The following is a 21,755-nucleotide window of genomic DNA, read 5'->3' as shown; positions in this document are numbered from 1 at the left end:
TTTTTCTAAAAAATATTTTAATGCACCATTAATAAAGGATTCAACGCATTAATACAAGAAAAATATTGCAAATAATATTAAAATACATCAAATAAAAAAAAATTATAATAAAACAAATAAGTGAATGATCGGTATGTACAATTTCTTTTTTTTCCGGCGATGAGGGAAAAGTAGGAAAAGGAAGAACATATTTACAGAGCGGAACCAGTGCGTTTCTACGAGAAACAAACACCTCTACAATATTTACACACTTTCATTTTTGACCTTTTTTTTTGTTTCTTTTTTTCTGTGCGAGTCTGTACTGATATTTTTATATATATATATATATATATATATATATATATTATACACACACACGGTACATGGTCTCGATTCGAAAAATTCTCTGAGTGCGGAGTCGTGAGAGTTTAAACCTGCAGGTTCAAAAAAAACAACCAAAAAAAAAAAAAAGGGTCTGAAATGATGATTAAACACACGAGGCTGAAAACAGAACGATCCAGAAAAACCTCCATTATTATTATTATTATTATTATTATTTATTAAATTCTGAGCTCAGAACACTAATAAAATTGTTTTTTTTGCTTTTTGCAACAAAGCCATATGAATAATAAGTGCAGCTTCATTCAACTGCCAAAAATATTGACACATCACCTTCACGCAGCCAACGGAAAATTAAGTTTTAACGATTAAAACTTTACTAAGTAAGAGTTTAGTATAAAGAACAGATGTTTCTTCTCTTGGTTCGATGATGATTAATGGATTATGAGCTAAATCTAAAGCCACAACACATCAAGATAAAAGCGAACAGCTAGCTTTGATATGAGGTTCAATATGATTCGCTAGCTAACATTAGCGATCACTCCGGGGGTTAATCAGTGTTAAGAAAAGCGACAAATATTTATACGTCTATAAATTAATCTCTGTTGTTTAACACAGTGCAACTGATGAATTTATAATATATGGAATTAAAACAGGAACTAAACAAGCAGCTGAACATGTAATAATAATAATAATAATAATAACAACGGAGAGTCGTTCTGAACTCATTTATCTTTAGGCTGAAGGAACAACCTGAGACAGGAAGTAAAGAAGCGCCATGTTGTTCTTAACCTGTTAAAGGTGCCATTATTTTTGCTCAGGTAATGTGCAAGGAGGATCGCGAGCATTGAGGGGGAAAAAAATACTTCAAAAACAGATTCTTTAAAAAAAAAAAATAGAAAAAAAAAGGGTTTAAATATGATCGGATTCCACCAATCAGAGCTCTGCGTCTTACTCCGCGGGAGGGGAAAGAAAAAAACCTTCAAAAACGGCGTTACTATGGAGACGCACTGTGGGCGTGTCCTGTTTGTTAACTGTATAAAGCAGAAATGTATCCGAGTTGCGGGACTTCCTCTTGAGACACGTTACCCATAATGCTGTGGTGCCTGCGTGACGGGAAAGGGGCGGGACTTTAGTTGAGCGTTCCTCTGCAGTTCTCCGTTCCGCACAGGCAGGGGATTTTGTTCTCCTCAATGGGGAACTTGTAGTCGTACGTGATTTCCTCGTTAACGGCGATGGCCTGTTTGGAGTAAATGACGATCTTCTTCTGGGACTCGATGGTGATCACCTTCGCGTAGCAGTTCGGCTGAGAAACATCACAAGCACGAGAAAATGTTAGTGAACCGTAAGTACACATACATATTTATTTAGTGTTGTGCTGTCTGCCAATGTGTGAATAATTTACAGCACCACCTGTAGGATTATAAATGAACTGCAATATTTTATCACCTCAAATGCAAACAAATACTGTACAAATTAAAATTATACATACATATATATTTTTTTAGATTTTGGAGACCGTGTGGCGAGACATGAATTGCGATACTTCACTGAGTTTATTTTTTCCATCTCTTATGAATAAACAGGAGTGCAACGATTTTTTGTTCAAGTATTAAATCATGAATGACAGTTAACCCATTACAGCTGAAAGTCATTATACACACACCCCCAACACTGTCTCACTGTCCACGTACGTATGGAACTGTCTGTGTGACACATCATGTGACCTCTGCATTACTCAGTGCCAGGTTAAAAATGAGAGTACTGATGAGAGTACTAAAGTTCATGATAAAGTGAAGCCCTCTGTGTATGTGTGTGTGTGTGTGTGTGCTTTCTCACAGTGCAGCAGTGGTTGATGAAGCGAGCCAGGTTTCCACATTTGGTGGCGTCGATGATGGTGTCGTGATCGACCCGGAACAGGTAACTGCTCCCGATGCCCTCCTGTGCGTAGCGCTTCTCCCGATTATCAGCCACCATCTGAAACCCCACACACACACACACACTTATTATTGGAGACTCGATTTTTCCCCTAAATGGATCCGTAGCTTGTGTTTACGCTGCACTTACTACGCCTGTGCCAAAACTCATTGGTCTGGAACAATTTGTTTCCATTTACTTGCTTTGTTTATTAGCTCCTCCCTCTCCTGAGAGCAGGAGACAGTGTCCAGTGTAAGTGTCGGGGTCGGTTTGTGTAGGACACGGGACTTTCCTGCCATTTTCTCCTCTGTTTAAGAAACTCAAAGCTCTTAACAGTCCTTCACACTGCTCCGACCACTTCTCTCTTTTAAGGGTTAAGATTCTTCATGAACCAAAAGTACATTTATGAGGATTTACTCTCTACTTTTAGGGAGAATTCTTGTGAAATGGCCACAATTCTGAAATGTCCAATTAAGGATTTTCTTAGAATTTCACAAGAGTAAACTTACTGTACATTTTACATTGATTTACATGAGCACTGCCCCAGTTTATTTATTTATTTATTTATTTATTTATTTAAAACCCTCAGAACTTTCAAGCTTCTGAGCGATGTGAGTTTTAGTGCTTTAATTCTTCGTCCCTCCCATCGCTCGATCCTCTCACAGACCTCACTCTGTGCTGCTTGCACAGGTCTCTAAACACTTTCTTTAGATTGTACATCTCATTCGTTCTGGATTAAAACCTCAAAAATGTTCATGAAGGTGAGTCTAAACGAAAACCTTAGAAGTGCAACATGATTTAGAATTGTTATGAATTATATTTTCAGGATGCTCTGTAAGAGCTGGAATACGAGATGTGCACAGTGGGTAATAAAACCCTGTGTCTCAGGTGGGTCTTAAAAGAAATAACCAGTTGTAATGGAGGGAATGTTATGTTTATATATAGGATGGAGCTACACAGTGCAAGTTCTAGAACTGATGGGATTATGTGGGCTTTTTTTCTTCTTTTCAATAAGAGTGGGCGGGGATTCAGCACTTCCCATGTGTCTGTGATCTGACAACGTTGGTGATCACAGAGTGAGTGAGTGAGGGAGGATAACGTGGGCACGTGAAACAAAACCCGTTCAAGCAAATGAGAAGCGAACTTCACCTGTCTGATCTTCTGACCCACGTACTCGATGACCATCTCGTCTGCGGCGATGGGCTCCATGGCGAACAGACCCCACTCGTGGATGCGACTGCGACCAAAGCGCAGTTTTTTCTTGCGGAACTGCAGGCAGACGGACGAAGACGCGAACAAAATAAACAATAAATCCCATTTTGACCAGTTATTCACTGATTTTCAGATAAACACACACACACACACACACACTATGATAAAGCAGATGTACTGAGATCATCCTGAAGCTGATTATTTTCCTAAATCAGCCCCATGAGTGATTTATTCTTCTTACACCCCTGATACTGGAGACTCCTCCTACTTAATGTTAAAGTAGCTCAGCTCAGGTAAACTTTTACTATAACAATCTAATAAATCTGTTCATTAAAACAACAGAAACAACACCTTCTGACCAACCACAAGCCAAACATCAGTAGCACACACACCCCAATGCCAAGTTTGAGATAAAACCTGGGTGGGGGTCAAAGGTCAAGTTCTTTGAACTTTGAATGGGGATAAAAATCTATAACTGTCTCTGGATTAAATCAGCAGTGTGTGAAGTTTGCAGACCCTGTGAGTGTAATTATAATAAAAACACTAATTTAAGTATTAGGCATGAGGATAAGATATGGCAAACTGTGTATGTCACATGACTCAAATGTTCCCTTTTAATGAAAAAGGGGCGGAGCTAATTGTTCAGAAACATATAAAATGTAAGAATTAAATATCTACATTCTGGTTCAGAACAAAACTGGGTGTTACGTGTAAAGTGATGTGTAGTGAACAGGTGCACCAGCTCCGTTTAGAAACCCATCACTTGTTTAACTGGGACAGTAACTTATTTTCTCCCTCCTAACAATAATAATAATAATAAAACTGAGGAGGAGTCGTTGGGCTTGCATCATTCCCCCTCGGACAATAAAACCCCCAGGTGCAAGGTCAGGACACACACGTTATCAGAGGAGTGTGTGATAAGGCAGAGTGAAGGTCGCAGTGTAAGGCTTCACCTTGAGCTGGTTGAGTTTCAGCAGGTCCGAGTCCATGACGGCAGGCGTGCCGATGGCGCTGAGGAGACGCCGCTGCTCGGAGCGCCTCTCTGAAAGCACACGGTTCGAACCCTGAGAGAGAGAGAGAGAGAGAGAGAGAGAGAGAGAGAGAGAGAGAGAGAGCAAACAAAACAGTGTCAGAGTTCAGCTTAATAACAAACCTAATCTAAACATCTGACACAAAGTCTAGTCTTTTGAAGTTGATAAGCAAAATCATAGAATTATATATTGGAAATAAATCAATCTTGTAATATTTAACCTACAACATCTAGGAATGTCATGTGATGTGCCTGATTTTTAAGAAAAGCCCAGATCTTCACTGAAATGTAGTGCAATTTATGTAATTAAATCTGGCAGTGCGTGTTTAATGACAGTGCTGCTGTTGAGCGTCTCTGACGTGACGTCCACCTTCCAACAAACGTATGTGTGAGGACGCGTACCGACACGTCGTAGTCCGCGGCTTCCTGCATGGCCTCCGGGAGGTCCAGGTCCAGATACACGTCCTTCTCTTTACGGCTGATGGCGTAGTAACCCTCGCTACGGGCGGACCCTGTGACGTGCTGCCTCAGCTGCCCGCCTGGCGCCTTCTTCTTACGCCGCGGGTTCGGGATGTTGGTGAGTGCGAACAGAGGTCAAGGTTCACAACTTAGAGAGGAAAAACTGAACAAACAATAAACAGAGACTCAACTGAACGTTAGAGAGATCTGTGAGATCTGATCTATAGCACAATATAACATAATGCTGCGGTTTGAGTTTTATTATTAGAGCCCCTGTGTAGGAGCTGTTACTATAGAAACGCTAACATATCACAAATAAGGATTAAAAGGATATTAGTGTGAGGGACCCAGTGCGTGTCGTTGAGCCAGTCCGTGTTGTGGTCGTCCTGCAGCAGCTTCTCGTACGTGACCTTCAGCAGGCGCATGTCCTCCTGGTCCAGGCCCGTGTTCCAGATGTCGTACAGGATGGTCATCTGCTCGAACTCGCTGCGCTGCTTGTACGAGTACAGATAGGGCGGCAAAGTGGGCGGGGACAGGTCGGTCTTCCTCTGGGTGGACGGTGTGACTCCGGCTTCCTGCAGGAAGAGACGTTCGCTCTTCCTCACCTCCTCACGTTCGAACCCGAGGCGCTCTTCCACGCCAAAGTCCGAGTCGGCCGTGTCGGAGGTGGTGCTGGACAGATCAGCCATCTCCAGCTGCTCCACGTCCACGTCCTCCTCCATGGCGAAGTCCTGAAAAGAGAGAGACGGAAGAAAAGGCGTTACGCTCTGTGCGTACAGTAAAGCTTCTATAGCATTTCATATTTAAAAAAAAATTATAAATAAAGTTTGGTATGATATTAAACATACATGTCTTTTTTTTTATTTTCTGTGTATTTACTATTTCTTTTGTACTATTAAATGTTTCACTATAAAAAATATTATTTAATCAAACCCTAATGGCTTTCCCAACAAAAATAAATAAATAAGAAAACGGCACCAACAGCCTTCATAAAAACTTAAAAAGACTCCTTAGAGGACAGTCTCTCTCACACCTCTCTACACTGACAGGAAGTAAATGACGAAAGTTTTGTTTGTGTCTGAAAAGGACAGGAAGTAACACACGCCGCATTACTGACGTCAGTCTTTCTGAGACAGGAGTCCGCTAGGTGTTGAAACCTTACTGATGTAAAGTTGACAGTTAAATATCACACTCTTTAAATGCTGCTTGTAGAAGATACTGTACTTCCGTAGCGACTTCGGGACAGAACATGAACATTATGTTGCAATAAAACTGGAGAAATGTTCGTTTCAGTGAGCAATGCTGTAACAGATGTCTCTGGATTATTCAACCGTATTTCACAAACCGCTGTACTCACCTCTAACTTCCCCTTCTTCTGCTTCCTGCCGTGCTCCTGCTTCTGTTTTTTAGGCGGGTGAAGCTCCACGTTCTCTTTATCTTTCTTAGTCCTCTTTTTATTCTTCCCTTTCTCCACGGATTCCTCCCTCTTGAACGAGCCTCTGCGTTTGGAAGCGGGACTGAAGGTACGCGCCTCGGCCGAATCTCCGGCCTCGTCCCCAATGAGCCCCATGCCGTAGAGCTCTGGCGTGTCCGCCCGAGCGTCCCCGATGATCTCCTCCGGAGCCTCCTGGACGCAGTGCTGATTAAAGTCTGTGGGCAGCAACACGGCGGCGTCCGGTTTCGTCCTCTTCTTGTCTCCAGCAGCGAATGCAGGAGAAACAGGAGGAACGTGAAGAGCTGTGGATTTGGAGTAGTTGTGCTCTTGGAGGACGAGCATTCCAACCGGGTCCAACAGGAGAGTCTGCGTGTCTTCAACGTCCAGTTTGTGTTCTTCGGCCTCGTCTGATGTCTCCGTCTCCTCCGAGTCGACGGCATCATCCATGTCCATCTCGGCAGCCACGTGGGCCAGCACGGAAAGATCGGGCGTGGGCGCAGAGGCTAGCTGCAGCAGACTGGACGCTCCGAGCTGCTCCCTAAGCTTCAGTCTCTGCTCCAGAAGCTCGTCTTCATCATCATCGTACTCATCCTCCTCCAGCAGCGAGGGCGTGGAGGGAGCGGACGAACTGACGGTCCGAGGCCTGCCTCGTGGACGCCCTTTCTGATTGGGTGTAGTTGGGATGGGCGCGGGCTCTTCGTAGGCCACCCGGACCAGAGAGGCATGGTCCAGCGGAAGGTTCTGGACTGTGAGACAGACAGGAGTCGGAGGAGTTCTCGGGGATTCTTTGCCACGTCTGGAAGGAGACTTGACAGGGGTGGTCTGTGGGGACGGAGAACGTTTCCTGGGTTCCTCCGGACGCAGCGAGCGCACAGGAGGAGGAACCGTGAGGACCAAGGTGGGCGAGGCTGACGGGGGTGTGGCCTTGGTTGGGCGCGAAGCAAAAGGGCGGAGCATCGGGGCAGGTTTGGCAGACGGGGTTAGGGCGGCCGTGGTGGGTGATGATGAAATGAGCTGATCCGGTGGGAGAGATTTAACAGGAGAGAGGAGGAGAGATGGAGAAGCGGTGGAGGAGGTGGAGGAGGGGGAGAGGGGTGCAGCAGGGACGTGGACGGAGGGTTTGGTTTCGCTCTCCTCCATGGAGAAGGACACGGTCTTGCGGCGCTTCTTCAGAGGAGGCAGGATGGGAGAAGACGGACGAGGACAAGAAGGAGACGGCGGCCGGTGATCCCCAGATGAAGCAGGGGCCGTCTTAATTTCTGGAACATAAACAAACAAATACAGCAATCACAAACTACAGAAAGGGAAAACTGTTCTTTCCTATGTGGAAAAAAAAATCTAAAAATAATCTTGATCAAACATTCAATAACTATAATAATAAATTTTGTGTTTATAAATTTTTCCTTAATAAAAAAAAAATAACTTTAAATGTGTGAGAATAAGACAAACACCAAAAACATTTACTTAACCAAACATATAAATCTGTCTAAGTTTTTTAAAAGACTTCTCTGAACTGAAGTGAATTAGTTTTTATTAGGGCTGTATCCTGACCTGTTTTGACCTCAGCATCACCCTCCATAGCAACAGCCGCAGCAGGCGTCTCCCCGACACTCGCCTTCTCCCTGTGACACAAGAACAGAAAAATAAATAAATGTGCTGATTAACTGAAACTTGTCTCCTGCGGAGCGGAGATGTTAAACTAATACACACTTCTCCTTCTCTGTGGCGACGCTGTCCATCGTTGATTCGTCCATCGTGTCCAGGGCCTCGCTCTCGTCCGCCGGCTCCAGCTCCTCCTCGTCCTCCTCATCTGAAGACGAAGATGAGGACGAGGAGGAAGAGGATGAAGACAAGCTGTCGGATGAAGATGACAGGCTTTCGTCATCGCTGTCCGCACTGAGGGCTTCGTCTGGGGCGACAAGAAAATACAATAAAAAAATTATATTTATATTACACTTGAATAAAAACTTCATAAGTTGGGAATAATAAAAAACCCAGAACGCTGCTCACCCTCAGACTCGTCCTTTTCGCTATCATCTTCATCCTCCTCCTGAACACAGTGAAACGTTAATAACATGCTAATAACTCTTCTACACGGTAATGACAGCATACTAACACTTCAGACAGAATAAAGTATCAAACTGATTCATAGAGAGCATCACTGCCATCTAGTGTCCACACAACGCAATGACACCAAACATTTCTGTCTCAATAAAAATACACTGGAGATTTTATTTAAACTATACAATACATAGACTCACAGTTCTTTTAATTGTGTAAAGCTGCTTTAGGACAATGACAATTTTAAAATTGTCTTTTAAAAGCGCTAAACAAATTAAAGTGAATTCAATTGAACATAGCCAAAAGTATGTGCATCCCAGTCTTACACAGAACGTGTCTGTGTGCTGTAGCTTTAAAGCACACCCTTACTGGAATGAAACAAACCCTTTTCCAGCATGATGAGGTCCACAAAGTCAGGTCCATGAAGGCACGGTGTGTTTTTTGTGTGAGTTTGTTGGAGTGGAAGAACTCGTGTCCCGCACAGAGCTAGGATGAACTGGAGTCTCCTCAACATCAGCGCCTGAGCTCACTGACACGGCTGTAGCGTGTGTGAATGAACACAGATCCACATGCACACCTAAATCTATTTAAAACCCTTGGCAGATACCAATTTCAGAGGAATTCTGACACTAAAGACAGGGAATATTCTCATCATCCACTTGCCTTAGGCATGCTGTCATACAATTTAGGATTGTACTTAGTTTACACATTGGTCAAAAGTCAGACTATCTAAGATTAAAGCTAAAATATAGATACCACATGTAACATTTAGGCATTTGGCAGACGCTCATATCCAGAGCGACTTACAATTTATTTATTTATTTATTTTTTATCTGATTACACATCTGAGCAGTTAAGGGGTTGAGGGCCTTGCTCAAGGGCCCAACAGTGGCAACTTGGTGGTTGTGGGGTTTGAACCTGGGATCTTCCAATGCCTTAACCACTGTGCTACCCCAGATGCAGATAGGCTTCTGCAACTCTGCTGCATATTCTCTGGCACCAGTTCTCCAGATTTCTCATGATTTCCACCATGAAGGACAGACGAGCTCTACAGAGGGTGGTGATGCTGTTCTCATCCCTGACCTGCACTATAACAAGCGGTGCTGTACCAAGGCCAGGAAGATCGTAAAGGACCCCAACAATGGACTGTTCTCTCTGTTGCAGTTAGGAAAGCGATTCCGCTTCCTGAAGGCCAACACGAAGAGACTTAGGAGGAGCTTCTTCCCACAGGCGATACGGTCTCTTAATCAGTACACCACACAGCACTAAAAACATCCTTTTTTTGCACACTGCACTTTATGGACATTGCTCACAGGTGACATTTATGGTCCATTTATGGACATTATACATTTGAAGATTCATGCACATTTGCACTCACCCTGGACATCTCTAATTCATTTTGCTAATTCTTCCATATTTCTCATATTTGTACAGCCATTATTGAATATTTGAACAGCTAAGTTTTTAAAAATATTTTTTTATATCCTATATACTTTATATGATGTTGCATTTTTCTCTGCAGCCAAGTTTTTCTATACAGTGGAACCTCGGATTACAAGTAACGCGGGTTACGAGTGTTCCGCAAGATGAGCAAAGATTTTTAACAAAATTTAACCTGAAATACTAGCATTGTCTTGGTTTACGAGCACCGCGTATCAGGCGCTTCTTGTTTTGACGCCAAGCGTCACGTGATCACAATTGGACCAACGTTTTTTCTCTCTCTTGCGCTGCGGAATCGTCTCCCCTGCTGGGACTTAGTGCTAGTCTCTTACTGGTATAATCAACATCTGTGCACCAGTGTACTGTTTACTATAACACTGTGACTCCATGTGTGTGTGAGTGAAACATTTTATTTTGTGTTCGGAAGCGCATTTGTACAGCGTGTGTACTGTTTCTTATAACACGTGTGCGCGCGTGTAAGGCAAAAGAAAATCTGTGTGTGAAACCACCCATTCACAAAAACACGCGCGCACAGAAATGAAGGCAAGAGGCACACACTCTGCTCTCCGAAGAAACTCTTTGCAAGTCTTTTTAGAGGTGAGGTGCTGGTCATTTGTTTGTTAGTTTTACTTTACAGCATTAATTGTTAGTTTGCGCTCACACAAGTGTCATTAGCAATGTTTATTGCTTTTTTTTTTTTTTTTTGTAGATAAAAGAGTGTAGCGGGAGAAAGACGTTGATTTATGACCTCTGTTTACGGAAGTGTAGTCCAGTGAGGGACATGCATTGTGGGTAATGCAGTCCGGTGTGTGTGAACGCGAATGTGAGATCTAAGCTAGGATATAGAGCCTGAGTTTTGTTCTTCAGTAGTTTTTTTAGTTGGATTTAAGTGCAGGATTCACCCGAAAGTTTGTACTATAACCTGACAATGCAGAAAATAAAAGAACGGGCATCGACGAGTTTGTCCATCTCATCATTACACGAGCATGGATTAACAAGCTGTTACACTGTCGCGAGCAACATTAAAATGAAGCGGCAAAGCTTTAATAATTTAGAACAGAACAACAGCCTTTCCGTTAATGTGTGTGAGTGTGTTTAAACGAGAGAAGGAACTTTTAATGTGTAAGATGAGGAAAGGGAGACAGGAGGGGCTAAAAGCAAGAGTCTCCACTTACTCTAGCCTCACACACACAAGCACACACACACACAGCGCCTGCGTGCACAAAGGGAAACGCTTATCTGCCGGGATTTATTTTTTACTTTTTTTAAAGGTAAAGTCCAGGTTAATTTGTGTCATTTTTACTTCATATTTTGTATTAATTATTTTTATGTATTTATTTTTTGGGGCTGTAGAACGAATAATTTAAGTTTCCATTATTTCTCATTTAAAAATTAAATTTGGTTTTGAAACGAATTCCAACATGGACCAGAACGAATTATGCTCGTAATCTGAGGTTCCACTGTATTTTATTCTTATTCTTAATTTATTTCTTTTTGATCATTTTTACTTGAAAGTCACAAGCAGTTGTATAAACATTTCACTGCATATCGTACTTTGTATAACTGTGTATGTGACTATTTTTATTTGATTTGACATATGTTTTGTTCTTGTCCAAGACTTTAAATGTTCTGGACCAATATTTTTGAGACCTTTTCTGGACTATTTGCACTATTTCCACTAAACACTAGTTTTAGTCACAAAAAAATGTAAATACTGGCCGTCTGTTGTCGTCTGGCTAGAAGACTGATACTGATTAAATGTAAAGACCCAAATCCACCGACATTTAGCCAGTGGATAAGGAAAATAAAGCTGGAGAAAATTAGGTATACAGTTTGAGGATCTACTGGCATGTTGAGAGTATGAACTCAAGTTATATTGTATTGTAAAGAAAGGCTGTGGGGAAGATTAGATATGCTATTTTTTTATGGGCATCTGATTGGTATAGTCTCCTTATATTTATGCCTGGTGTTGGGGGGGATGGGGAGTTTGGTTTTGTGTTCTCTTCTTTTGTTCTTTTTGTATAGTTTAATAAATAAAAAATGTTTTTTAAATCCTTTACGGAAGACAGATAGATTGACAGATGATCCTGAAGGAAATTCCACCTGTTTTCTGGAATGTGACAACAGTTGCAAAGGTTGTGATGGACAGGGGTGCACATATTTTTAACTGCATGGTGTATCAAACTCACAAGAAACTTCAGAACTTTCTGTGAAGTCGTAATACAGCAGACTGTATTTTTGTTGTGTATGCCTGATTCTGACCAATCAGGAGTCAGCAGGTAAAAAAGGTGGATGAAAGTAAAAAAAATAAAAATAAAAATAAAAATTATATATATATATATAAAAAGCATGGTACAAACTGATAAATCTGAGGCCCATATCTCACACACCTTTTCTGAAGACGACTCATCAGACGTCTCCTCTCCTTCACTGTCCAGGTCGTAAGGTTTACGTCGTTTGGGTCTTTTCCTCCTCTGTCCTGCGTCTCTCTCAGCCGCTCGGGTCACCTCAGGTCGGCTCGTGCTGTCCGACACTTTACCCTGATACAAGTCTGAGAGCACACACATAAATACAAAGTAAGTATCCTGTTGAGCTCTAAACTGGTTAAACAGTCTACACACTGTGCCTCACTCCTAAACCATGTTTCCCTTCTAATACAATGTTTACATCAAAAGGAGACCCATTGTGTAACCACCTAGGCTTTACCAAGAAATGTTACACAAAGTAGTGATTTGTAAGTTTTTTCACATTATAGGTTTTTTTCCACTACTTTAGGTGGTTTTCCTGATTTCCTTAAGCATCTTTGCTTTTTTTTTTTTAAACAACCCCTGATGCTCCAGGAAACCAACAAAAAATAAAACTTAGTGTGTATTTTTCTAGTCAACTTTACAGGAAATTCATGCACACTGTCAATCATCTCCCAAACAATCAGATCACAAGCTGAGGATCAACCAAAGAGAAAGTGTGCAACTACAAATGATGATCTGTTTACAACAGTCAGGTCACACAGGCAGCGCAGACCCTTCATTTTATGCCTTCGAAGCAAAAACAAACTCCCCTGACCTGGACGAAGCTTTAGGGATCAGGAAACCAGACACACACTGAACACTGAGTTCATACTCGTCTAAATTGCTTTTGTTTTCTTTCAGCAACACAGATGTTCAAATATAGAAGCTACTAAATACACAATGAGAATCAGCTGAAATCTGTGCCAGTATCGTTGTGGCGCGTGACGTGTAAAGAAGCCTGAACATTTCACCTTCATCCTCCTCGTCTGGTGGAGTTGAGGGTCTGACTCGCTTCAGTGACTCGTCTTCTTCCAGCTCCTGAGGCTCTTTCCTTTTCACCTGCAAAATAAACGCCACAGTTAACACAGGCGGCACACACGGGCAGTCTGGCTTCAGACCTAGTGGTTCATATCTAAAGAGAAAAATAAAACTCTTTGCATTTAATGTAAAGAAACATGCATCTGTATGCCAGGTGAAAGAACACATGCAACCTTGAACGAAGGCAGACGCAGCGCCCCGCGCAGAGAGAACCCTTCCATGCCTCCGCTCTTGGCCCAGTCCACCAGAGACATCAAGGGTTCGCGTGGCCGGCTGCTCGTTGTCGTCGTTGTTGTCTTCTCCTTCTTCTCCTCGTCACGTACCACCGACACAGCCCTCATCGCCGTCTGGAACGGCTGAAAGGAAAAATAAAAAGAAGAGGGAGATTATGGCAAAGTGTGTAAAACAACATCCATGGTATTTTATACAGCACTGTCTGGGACAGCAGAGAAAATTAAACATCCATATACATCGCAAAGGGGACAGATGCACTGCGCACTCTGAATATGTAGAATATAAGTGCCGCTGACTCACACTTAGCCACGCCCACAAAACTTAAACTCAGAGCATGGCCAGAGAGCGGCATGCTTTTAGATTTACAGTAAGGCAGTTCAACCACTGCAGCGCATCAGCTAACAGAGACGCACACTACCGCTTCTGCCTTTTACAGGGTGCCATTACTTTTGTCCTGAACAAACGCCTACCCTCGTTTGGCATGATTTATTGATCTGCTTCCTTTGAAGACATTAGTATGATACGTGATTAGTATGATTGTGCACCCTAAAATGTTTTGTATCTGAAATAAATTAAATGATTGAGTGACAGCGTAATCCGAATATAAAATCAAAGAAACTCGTTAATAAGTATCTTATTTAAATATCAAACATGGTTAATGTTAATGAGTCTCCTTATATGGAATTTTACAAACATATGTTGATGAAGATGTTACACACAAATGATCTAGACATAAGAATCCGGTCTCACCTTGGCCTTCCTCTCTTTACGCTCCCACCACTCGTCGAAGGTTCCGAAGGCAACGTTCTCCACCATCTTTCGGTTTAGGTCCCTCTGCATGATGTTCTTCATCTCGTCTATGAGAGCAGAGAGAACCAACTGGACCGTGGCCTCGTGAGGGTTCTGAACCATCATGGGCATGGGGTACTGTTCGCCGTCTACGCCTGGCACGGCGCCGTATGTCGGGGGCGGGTAATGGGAGGGGTAGTGCTGGGGTATGACATGAGGCGGCCACGGGGAGTGGGTGGGCGGCGGCATGGCATGGGGATGGTGAGGGGGCAGCTGAGAGGCATGAGGGTCCGGGTACGAGTACGCGGGCAGGTGAGGAGGCATGTAGCGGTGGTCCTGGTCGTAGTGGTTCCCTGCAGCTCCGTCTTGGTCCATGTAGGAGTGGTGGGGGTGCGGCGCGTGTGGGGGAGGGGGCAGAGAGTGAAGGTGGTAAGAGGGCGGGTACTCCGAACCAGGTGTGTGCTTTTCCCGCAGCTGGTGCAGACGGCTGAGCATGTGCGCCTGCATCTGAAAGGACGTGCCTGCGTACTGGCTCATCAGCTCCACGGAGTTGGCGTAGTCGTACAAGTGAGGTGCCATGGGGTACTCCGGGTGGAGCTCCATATGTGGCATGGGAGGGGGCACGCCCGGGGGAGGAGGTGGGGGCTGGAGAGAGAAGCCAGGTGGGGGAGGAGGCGGGAGGTGCGGAGGGTAGGAGGGCATGTGAGGGAGCGCCATGGAGGCGCCGAAGTGCTGCGTGCTGTCCGGGGGCGATCCCGACGACGGTTCTGCGCCCTGAGAGGGCAGGGCCGACTGAGATGACGGGGCAGGGGAGGATGATGACGAGGCGTGGTGCTGCGTTACTGTGGCGATGCCACCACCGCCACCATCATCTTCGTCAGAGATCTCCATGTCTTCTCCAGAGGAATGAGGGGACGGCTGAAAGCGGTGGAGATGATTAAAGCCAGACAACAAACAACACATCAATCCCACAATGCAATGCATCATACAGGAAACTGATTCACAAAAACTACAGGTCAGATATTTTACTGCTCATAAAACACGAGACACACCAGAAACGAGAAAAGTGAACATACCATGAACTACACTGACCGTATTAAACTGCACTCACCGGTTGTTCTCCGTTGTAGGTGGGAGGTGTGTGCGCACCGGTAACCTTCTGCGTGTCAGACGCCAGGTGTTCCTCGTGCACAAGGACCTGCTGAACCTGCACCGTCTCTGACAGTGATACGGAGGCGGCGAAGGAGGTCATATCTGTGGGACTTTTCCTAGCTTCTCCTGCCCCTGGTGGCGCCGTCTGTTTTCTCACCCTGCTCCTCCTGTCTATTCTCCTCTGCTGTCCTCCGTCCATCTCCCTGTCTCCACCCTCTTCCCTCGGCTTTCTTGAGCCTCCTTGTGCTCCTTCGTCTTTCTTTTCTTCATCCTCGTCGTCGGAGGCGAGGAAGGAGAATTTGGATTTCTGCTCCTTTAACAGCATCTCAATTCGTGAGTCCAAACTGCTGCAGTGGTGAACAAACGGAAGGCTCTCATTGGTGGAGTCCGGCTCCGGGGAGGAGGAGTCTCGCAACGCGTCTGGCGGGGAGAGGGACGCCGTAGAGGAGGGGTGGTGGTGAGGCAAAGAGGTGGAGGATGGTGATGTGGATGAGGAAGGAACAGAGGCATGGGGCGGGGAAGAGGGTGGAGGGGTGCGCGGAGGCTGAGGTGGGGTGCTGGGACGTCGTTTGGGTTTACTCCATTGCTCCTCCCGGACTGGACTCTCCTGCCCGAAGTCTAGCGAGCTCAGAGTTTCAGCCACCGCCGCCGCGATGACGGAGGCAGGAGGAAGAGGAGGCGGTGGAGGTGGAGGCGGGGGGTGTAGCGGTGCATGGTGGGATCGATAATCGTTATCGCTACTTGCGCTTGCCCTGTCTCCTGACCTGAAGGGGGGAGACGGCTCCAGACGGGACGAAGACGGAGCGTCATGAGTCGGCAGCTCTTTAGCCGGATTGTATGCTCCGTATGAGGCGGGCGGAGGAGACATGCTGTTGGAGGAGCGATGGCTGGAGTTGGTGTGTCCTCTGTATCGTGGGTCGGAGCTGTTTGGGTAATCCCCCCCCTCCCGGTCCCTGCTGTCCCTCCTCCGCCCGTGGTGGTTGTGTGAGTGGTGGTGGTTTCGATGCCTTCCATGCTCCCTCGAGGCCGAGTTGTCTCTTCGATACGACCTGCTGTCCCGCTCCTCCCGGTGCGAGTGGTGCGAATGATAGGACGACTTGGACGAGGAGTTCGCGTCCTGTTGGTGGTGATAAGAGGAACGTCGAGACGCTCCGTAGCGCGCCCCAGAGTCTCTATCTCGCTCCCTGTCTCTGTCTCTCTGCCCCCGGTCTCGGTCCCGCTCCCTGTCCCGCTCTCGTTCTGCCACAGGCGGAGACTCATACAGGGAACCCGAGGGGGGCATGTGAGGGTGAGGGGGCATGTGCGTGCCAGCAGCACCGGCGTTGTGATACGGGGGGTAACAGGGGACAGGAGGTGGAGGAGGAAACCCGGGCCGACCCCGCTGGTACGCTGTGGGATCTTGTGGAGGAACTCCGTGAGGCTCGTCGTAATAGCGAGGCTTGAACCCGGACGAGGACGAAACGGCAGACGAAGAGCAAGAAGATGATGGGATCATGTCCTGCGCGGGGAAACCGCTGCCATACGCTCCGTGCCTGAAAAACATACAGGAAGTCACTCAGAGTGCTGTCCTCCGGCACACGGACATTAAAACCGTACAGAATGACATGTTCGGGTAAGTAATGGCACCCACCTGCCCCCAGAGTATCCTGAATCCTGGGAAAAGGGTGTTCCAGAGCGTGAGGTGTACGGGGTTCCACCACCCTGCGAAGAACACGAGGAGCCGGGGGTGTACGTCCCACCGAGGGCGGGTGGCGGTGTGTCCAGGCGCTGCTCTGGAAATCCGGTGTCCACAGAGCATGGAGTGGTGCTGCCAAGAGGAGGGACAGGCATCTGATCGGTAGAGAGCTTCCGCCTGATATCAGACGACTGAAGCACAGAGAGAGAAAGGGGGGGGGGGGGTATATCGGTTATATTAACACAATTAGGCTTAAAAACCCAAATGTAAAGTGCTGGCCGTAGGCAGGGCGTCTGTGGGGTGTGTGTGGGGTGTGTGCTCACAGTGTCGGGCTGCGCTGGAGCAGGGGGCTGAAACTTCTCGCTCAGGGCTTTTCCTCCTGTGGGTACAGTCTGAGGTGTGTACGACCCACTAACGATCAGGTCGTAGTACTTCATCCTCTGCTGACCTACACACACACACACACACACACACCACAGTTATACCACAGTGAGTGCTGCCAGTACAATCCCACATCATAACATAAACCTGTCTATGAGAACATTCACAACAAATTATTACTACTGACAAAGAGCAAGGGTAAGACAATTAACTCAACTTTCAGAACGAATCATTACTATAGATAGGACAACGTATTAGAGCAGGAAGCATGCGATTTTGCAGCTGCACTCTGGTCAGAGCTGCTGTTCCAGAACACCTTCTGACCAATCAGAATGCAGAATGCAGAGGCATCGCGGGGTTAGGAACCAGAGTCAGTTTCAAAACCGTAAAAATATTATTTGCATTTGGATTCAGTTTCCGCTCTGGTTTTAGTTTCATACCGATTCCATTTTAACCAGCACACACACACACACACACACACCTTTGATGTCGAGTTGTGCGTGGACGATGTTGCCCATGACTGAGGTGTTGTGCAGGTGCTTGACCGTGTCTTTGGCCCCTCTGGTGCTGGTGAAGAGGACGCGCGCCAAACCCAAGTGCTTCCGTGTCTTGGGGTGGAACAGAATCTCCATTTCCTCCACCTCACCAAATTTATTGCACATCTCTAACAGGAAGGGCTCTTTGATGTTGTCGTTCAGGCGAGCAAACGTCACTTCTTTGAGCGGGATGGGACCCACGTAGTACTCGTCCAGCTGTCCGGGGGGCAAGGGGGGAGAAAAGGGTCGTCTCTTTAACTTAAACCTTATGTAACCATCAGATATCAAACATAAACAAGTGTCCAAAACAACTATTTAACAACTAAGAAGCAAGAGAGATAAGAATGTGTAGAAGGATGGAGATGCTGCTAAATAAGAACTCCAACAGCTCTATAAATACTGGTTAAAGTGTTTAATTTCCTAAATTTGCACAACACATTCAGTTGTACCAAAAAAAAAAAAAAAAGAACAAACATAACATGTCAAGACCGATTCATTTCAGTTACATTTAAACACACAACATAAAATATTTAAATGCCTTCAAGTACCTTAAATTTGGGCAGAGGAAGTGTCATCTCCGTGTGTCTGGACCAGATTCGCCGAGGTCGGGGGTCACGTAACTCCCCCACAGGAGGAAACCCTGAGTCCTGAGGACCAACAAATCAAAATAATTTACTTCCACTAATGTATAAAATAGATTTGTTTTTTAAAATCTCACACCCTGAGCATCGAGTGTGCTGTTATCGGTGCTGAGAACATTCACACAGCTCACACACACTTCCTAAATGTGTTTCTCAGGTGTGGGAGTCTAAAGTGGTCTGCAGTGCGTACCGGGACGCTGAAGTGAATCCCATCGTATCTGTAAATTTTCTGAGCAACCCTGCGGATGGCCGGGTCCTGGAGGAGTTTGTAGCTCTTCCATTGCAGGCTGAGAGTTCGCTGGGTGTCCGCCCCGCTGTCTGGATCCATGCTATTACTGCAAACACACACACAGGGAGTGAAGATGATCAGCCAGAAACACTGATGTGACAGTGTGTGAGAACAGTGAAAGTCTCAGAACTTAAGAGCATTAAGTGTATAAAATCTTCCACAGACGTGTTGGAGGACAGCGTTCTGCTAGCGCTTATTGTGCTTCATCTCTACATAAAGAAAGTGGTGCGGTGGAGTTTTGGTCTTTCTTAAAGCAAACATATCAGCTTAAAAACATTCAACTTTTATGCCATCACCACCGTCATTGCTGCCACGCATCATCTTGTACATCACTACATAGCTAATATGCTTTTTATTTCATACGCATTTTTCTCCACATACACACGACAGGAGATTAGCACACTCACACTAGCTAAACACAAAACACAGTGACGAGTGCCGAGGATTTCTCAGCGCCGCCTTGACTCATGCTGGTCCACCTAAACCAATACGACAAGAAACACTGTGTGTGTGTGTGTGTGTGTGTGTGTGTGTGTGTGTGTGTGTGTGGAGTTGTGATGTACATGTTTGAGAAGAGGTCGATCATCAGTGTTGCCAATAGCAACGGAAAGCCACACAGTCATCACGGGGGCATAAAATAATATCAGACTCTGGTGGATAAACAAAATCCTAGATCAGTCTAAAGGAACGGTGTTCAAACAAGCAAAAATTAAAAGTCACATGACAACACAAACTCCGCCCACCTCAAAAACATTTTCAAAATCTATAAAGGTGTGCGTGTAAAGACTCGAACTGAAAACAAACCGTGAGTACTGCTGTAGTACTGACCACGCCCACCAGGGGCGGAGCATCTACACTACAATACACTAGAGGGCTGAACGGGAGGATCACAGAACTGGAACATTAGCGTTTATTCAAACTTAATGAACTAAAAGTTTGTCTGAAGGAGTTTCACAAAAGCGGGAATCTCGATATGACGAGAAGCTGCAGCAGTGTTTCAAATCCAGCTCGCTTATTCATTTAGACATCACGTGACCCTGTAAACTGAGCGCTAAGCCTGTTTAGTAAATATTCAGACACACACACACACACAAACTCTAAGAAACACACACACACACAGAACACTAGCACGGTATCAGCTCACTCGGGTGCGAATAAAGTGACTTAAGAGATATAACTTTTTGTTTGTGCTCGCGCTCTGTCGTTAATAGTGACGTTCACGCGCAGACTCAGTGATGTTAGCCGCGTTAGCTCACCTCAGTTACCTCAGCTCATGGGCTTTAAGATATAAAACCTCTTAAATCGGCACATTAAATTTCACTTATCTGAGGTAAATCTAGTCCTTTTCGTGTAAACTCCGCCGGAATAAGTATAACTGTGTGTAAATGAAAGCCAATGGAGACGCTGGCGGAACACAATTAGCATCATGCTAACAACAGTACACGCGTAAAGCGTTAGTCAAATTTCAGACTGAATAAAAATTAAACTAATCCAAGTAACAAAATAAAATAAAGCGTCATGTGACGAATCAAAATTAAACACACCGTAGAGAAATGTTACATTAATGTTATTGTTGTTATTATGAACACGTATATCGTTATCGCAATACATTTCATTTAAAGCGTTATGAGTGTGATTTTTCCGCTATAAGAGTATAAACACATACCTTTTTATTTAACTTCACTTCCGGTCAGGTTTCTAATCTTAAACTATTAAAATCCAGACCTGTGACATGATGCGCGAGCGCTGTGAGCTAACTGTGCTAGCGCGCGAGCGGTCAGGCCTACACTCCGCTCCGTCGGCCGGGAAAAAACACCAAACCCTGAGCGCTGAGGAAAACACGCAGTTTAACTCCGCCTCAGGGCCACAGTCACATCTCAGAAAGCGTCGCTTGAGTTCCGGTGCAAATCCGAAACCTTACAAACCTTTACATCTCACCTCCGAGCGCGGTTTAGTCAAAAACAGTGAATAATACAGAGCGCCGCCATGGCGTAACCAACCTGTACACCTCGCCTGTCCGCCATTACAGTCTGCATCACTGCACCGCCCTGCGCATTCACAGCCGCACTTTCCACACCGCGCAGGAATCGGCAACCGATGATAGTTCATCTGTAAACTTAGTTATTAACAAGACAAAAACACTTAATTCGCCAAACTTTGAATAAATTATCTATTCTATATATATTGACTAAAATAAATTATAGGCGATAAAGGTTTACTTTTTTTATTCGACAGTAACATGAGTGGGTGTAAAGTGGCGAATGTGCTGTTGGGGATGATAAATACGTCATGAGGTCAGGCAGCGGAACTGTTAGCGCAGGCCAAGTTCAACAACAACAAACAACAACAACAACAAACAACAACAGTGTCGTTTTAATAAATTATTATTTATAATTATTGTGGCGACTCCTTACCTGGAGCAGCCAAAAGACCAACAACATTATTTGTAATTATTTTATTTGTCTGTTCCTCCTCAAAAAAAAATCCTGATTTTTAATCATTTAATTGGTGAAACTAATAAGATATACTTTTTATTAAATAGCATTTTATATGACTTATAATTAACATTAAAATCTATTTAGTTTTGTAACTACATGAAATTATTTGATTATTATCTGACTTTAATTTATAAATATTGCATTTTAACTCTGTGAGTGTTTTAGTTTATTTTAGTGACGCGTCATGTGATTGATGTTACTGTCGCTCTCGAGCGGTTTTTATTATTTATTTATTTATTCACTTATTTCGCTTTAAATGAGGTTCAGGTGTAATTATTAAACTGCGTGAATGGAAAGCCATTGAGGTCAAAAGCGGGTCGCGTGACCCTGAAATCACACGGTGTGGAACGCTGTGGCGCGCG

At 44.8% G+C, this 21,755-nt stretch overlaps 1 protein-coding gene across 2 annotated transcripts; it reads right to left on the bottom strand.

Moving 5' to 3' along the window:
* Positions 1-20,928, bottom strand: setd1a (SET domain containing 1A, histone lysine methyltransferase). Of its 2 annotated transcripts, none has more exons than XM_053514423.1 (21): positions 20,896-20,928; positions 18,797-18,941; positions 18,514-18,612; positions 17,911-18,181; positions 17,372-17,496; positions 17,004-17,239; positions 15,333-16,905; positions 14,183-15,139; positions 13,372-13,554; positions 13,132-13,219; positions 12,263-12,423; positions 8,382-8,421; positions 8,082-8,280; positions 7,923-7,993; positions 6,294-7,630; positions 5,271-5,667; positions 4,880-5,058; positions 4,401-4,511; positions 3,385-3,504; positions 2,158-2,295; positions 1-1,624 (listed from the first exon to the last, which is right to left on the bottom strand). In XM_053514423.1, exons 2-21 carry the CDS (start codon positions 18,932-18,934, stop codon positions 1,451-1,453), a joined length of 6,597 nt encoding a protein of 2,198 aa, XP_053370398.1. In that variant the 5' UTR covers positions 18,935-18,941; positions 20,896-20,928; the 3' UTR covers positions 1-1,450. The 2 variants fall into 2 exon arrangements, with proteins under 2 accessions (XP_053370398.1, XP_053370397.1); XM_053514422.1 differs by lacking the exon at positions 20,896-20,928 and adding an exon at positions 20,562-20,878.
* Between the last annotated feature and the right edge of the window lie 827 nt (positions 20,929-21,755).

This window comes from Clarias gariepinus, chromosome 16 (genome assembly GCF_024256425.1).
Source record: "Clarias gariepinus isolate MV-2021 ecotype Netherlands chromosome 16, CGAR_prim_01v2, whole genome shotgun sequence".
Classification (NCBI taxonomy): Eukaryota; Metazoa; Chordata; class Actinopteri; order Siluriformes; family Clariidae; genus Clarias; species Clarias gariepinus.
The sequence above is the reverse complement of the archived record's forward strand: the minus strand, read 5'-3'. Positions and strand labels throughout refer to the sequence as shown.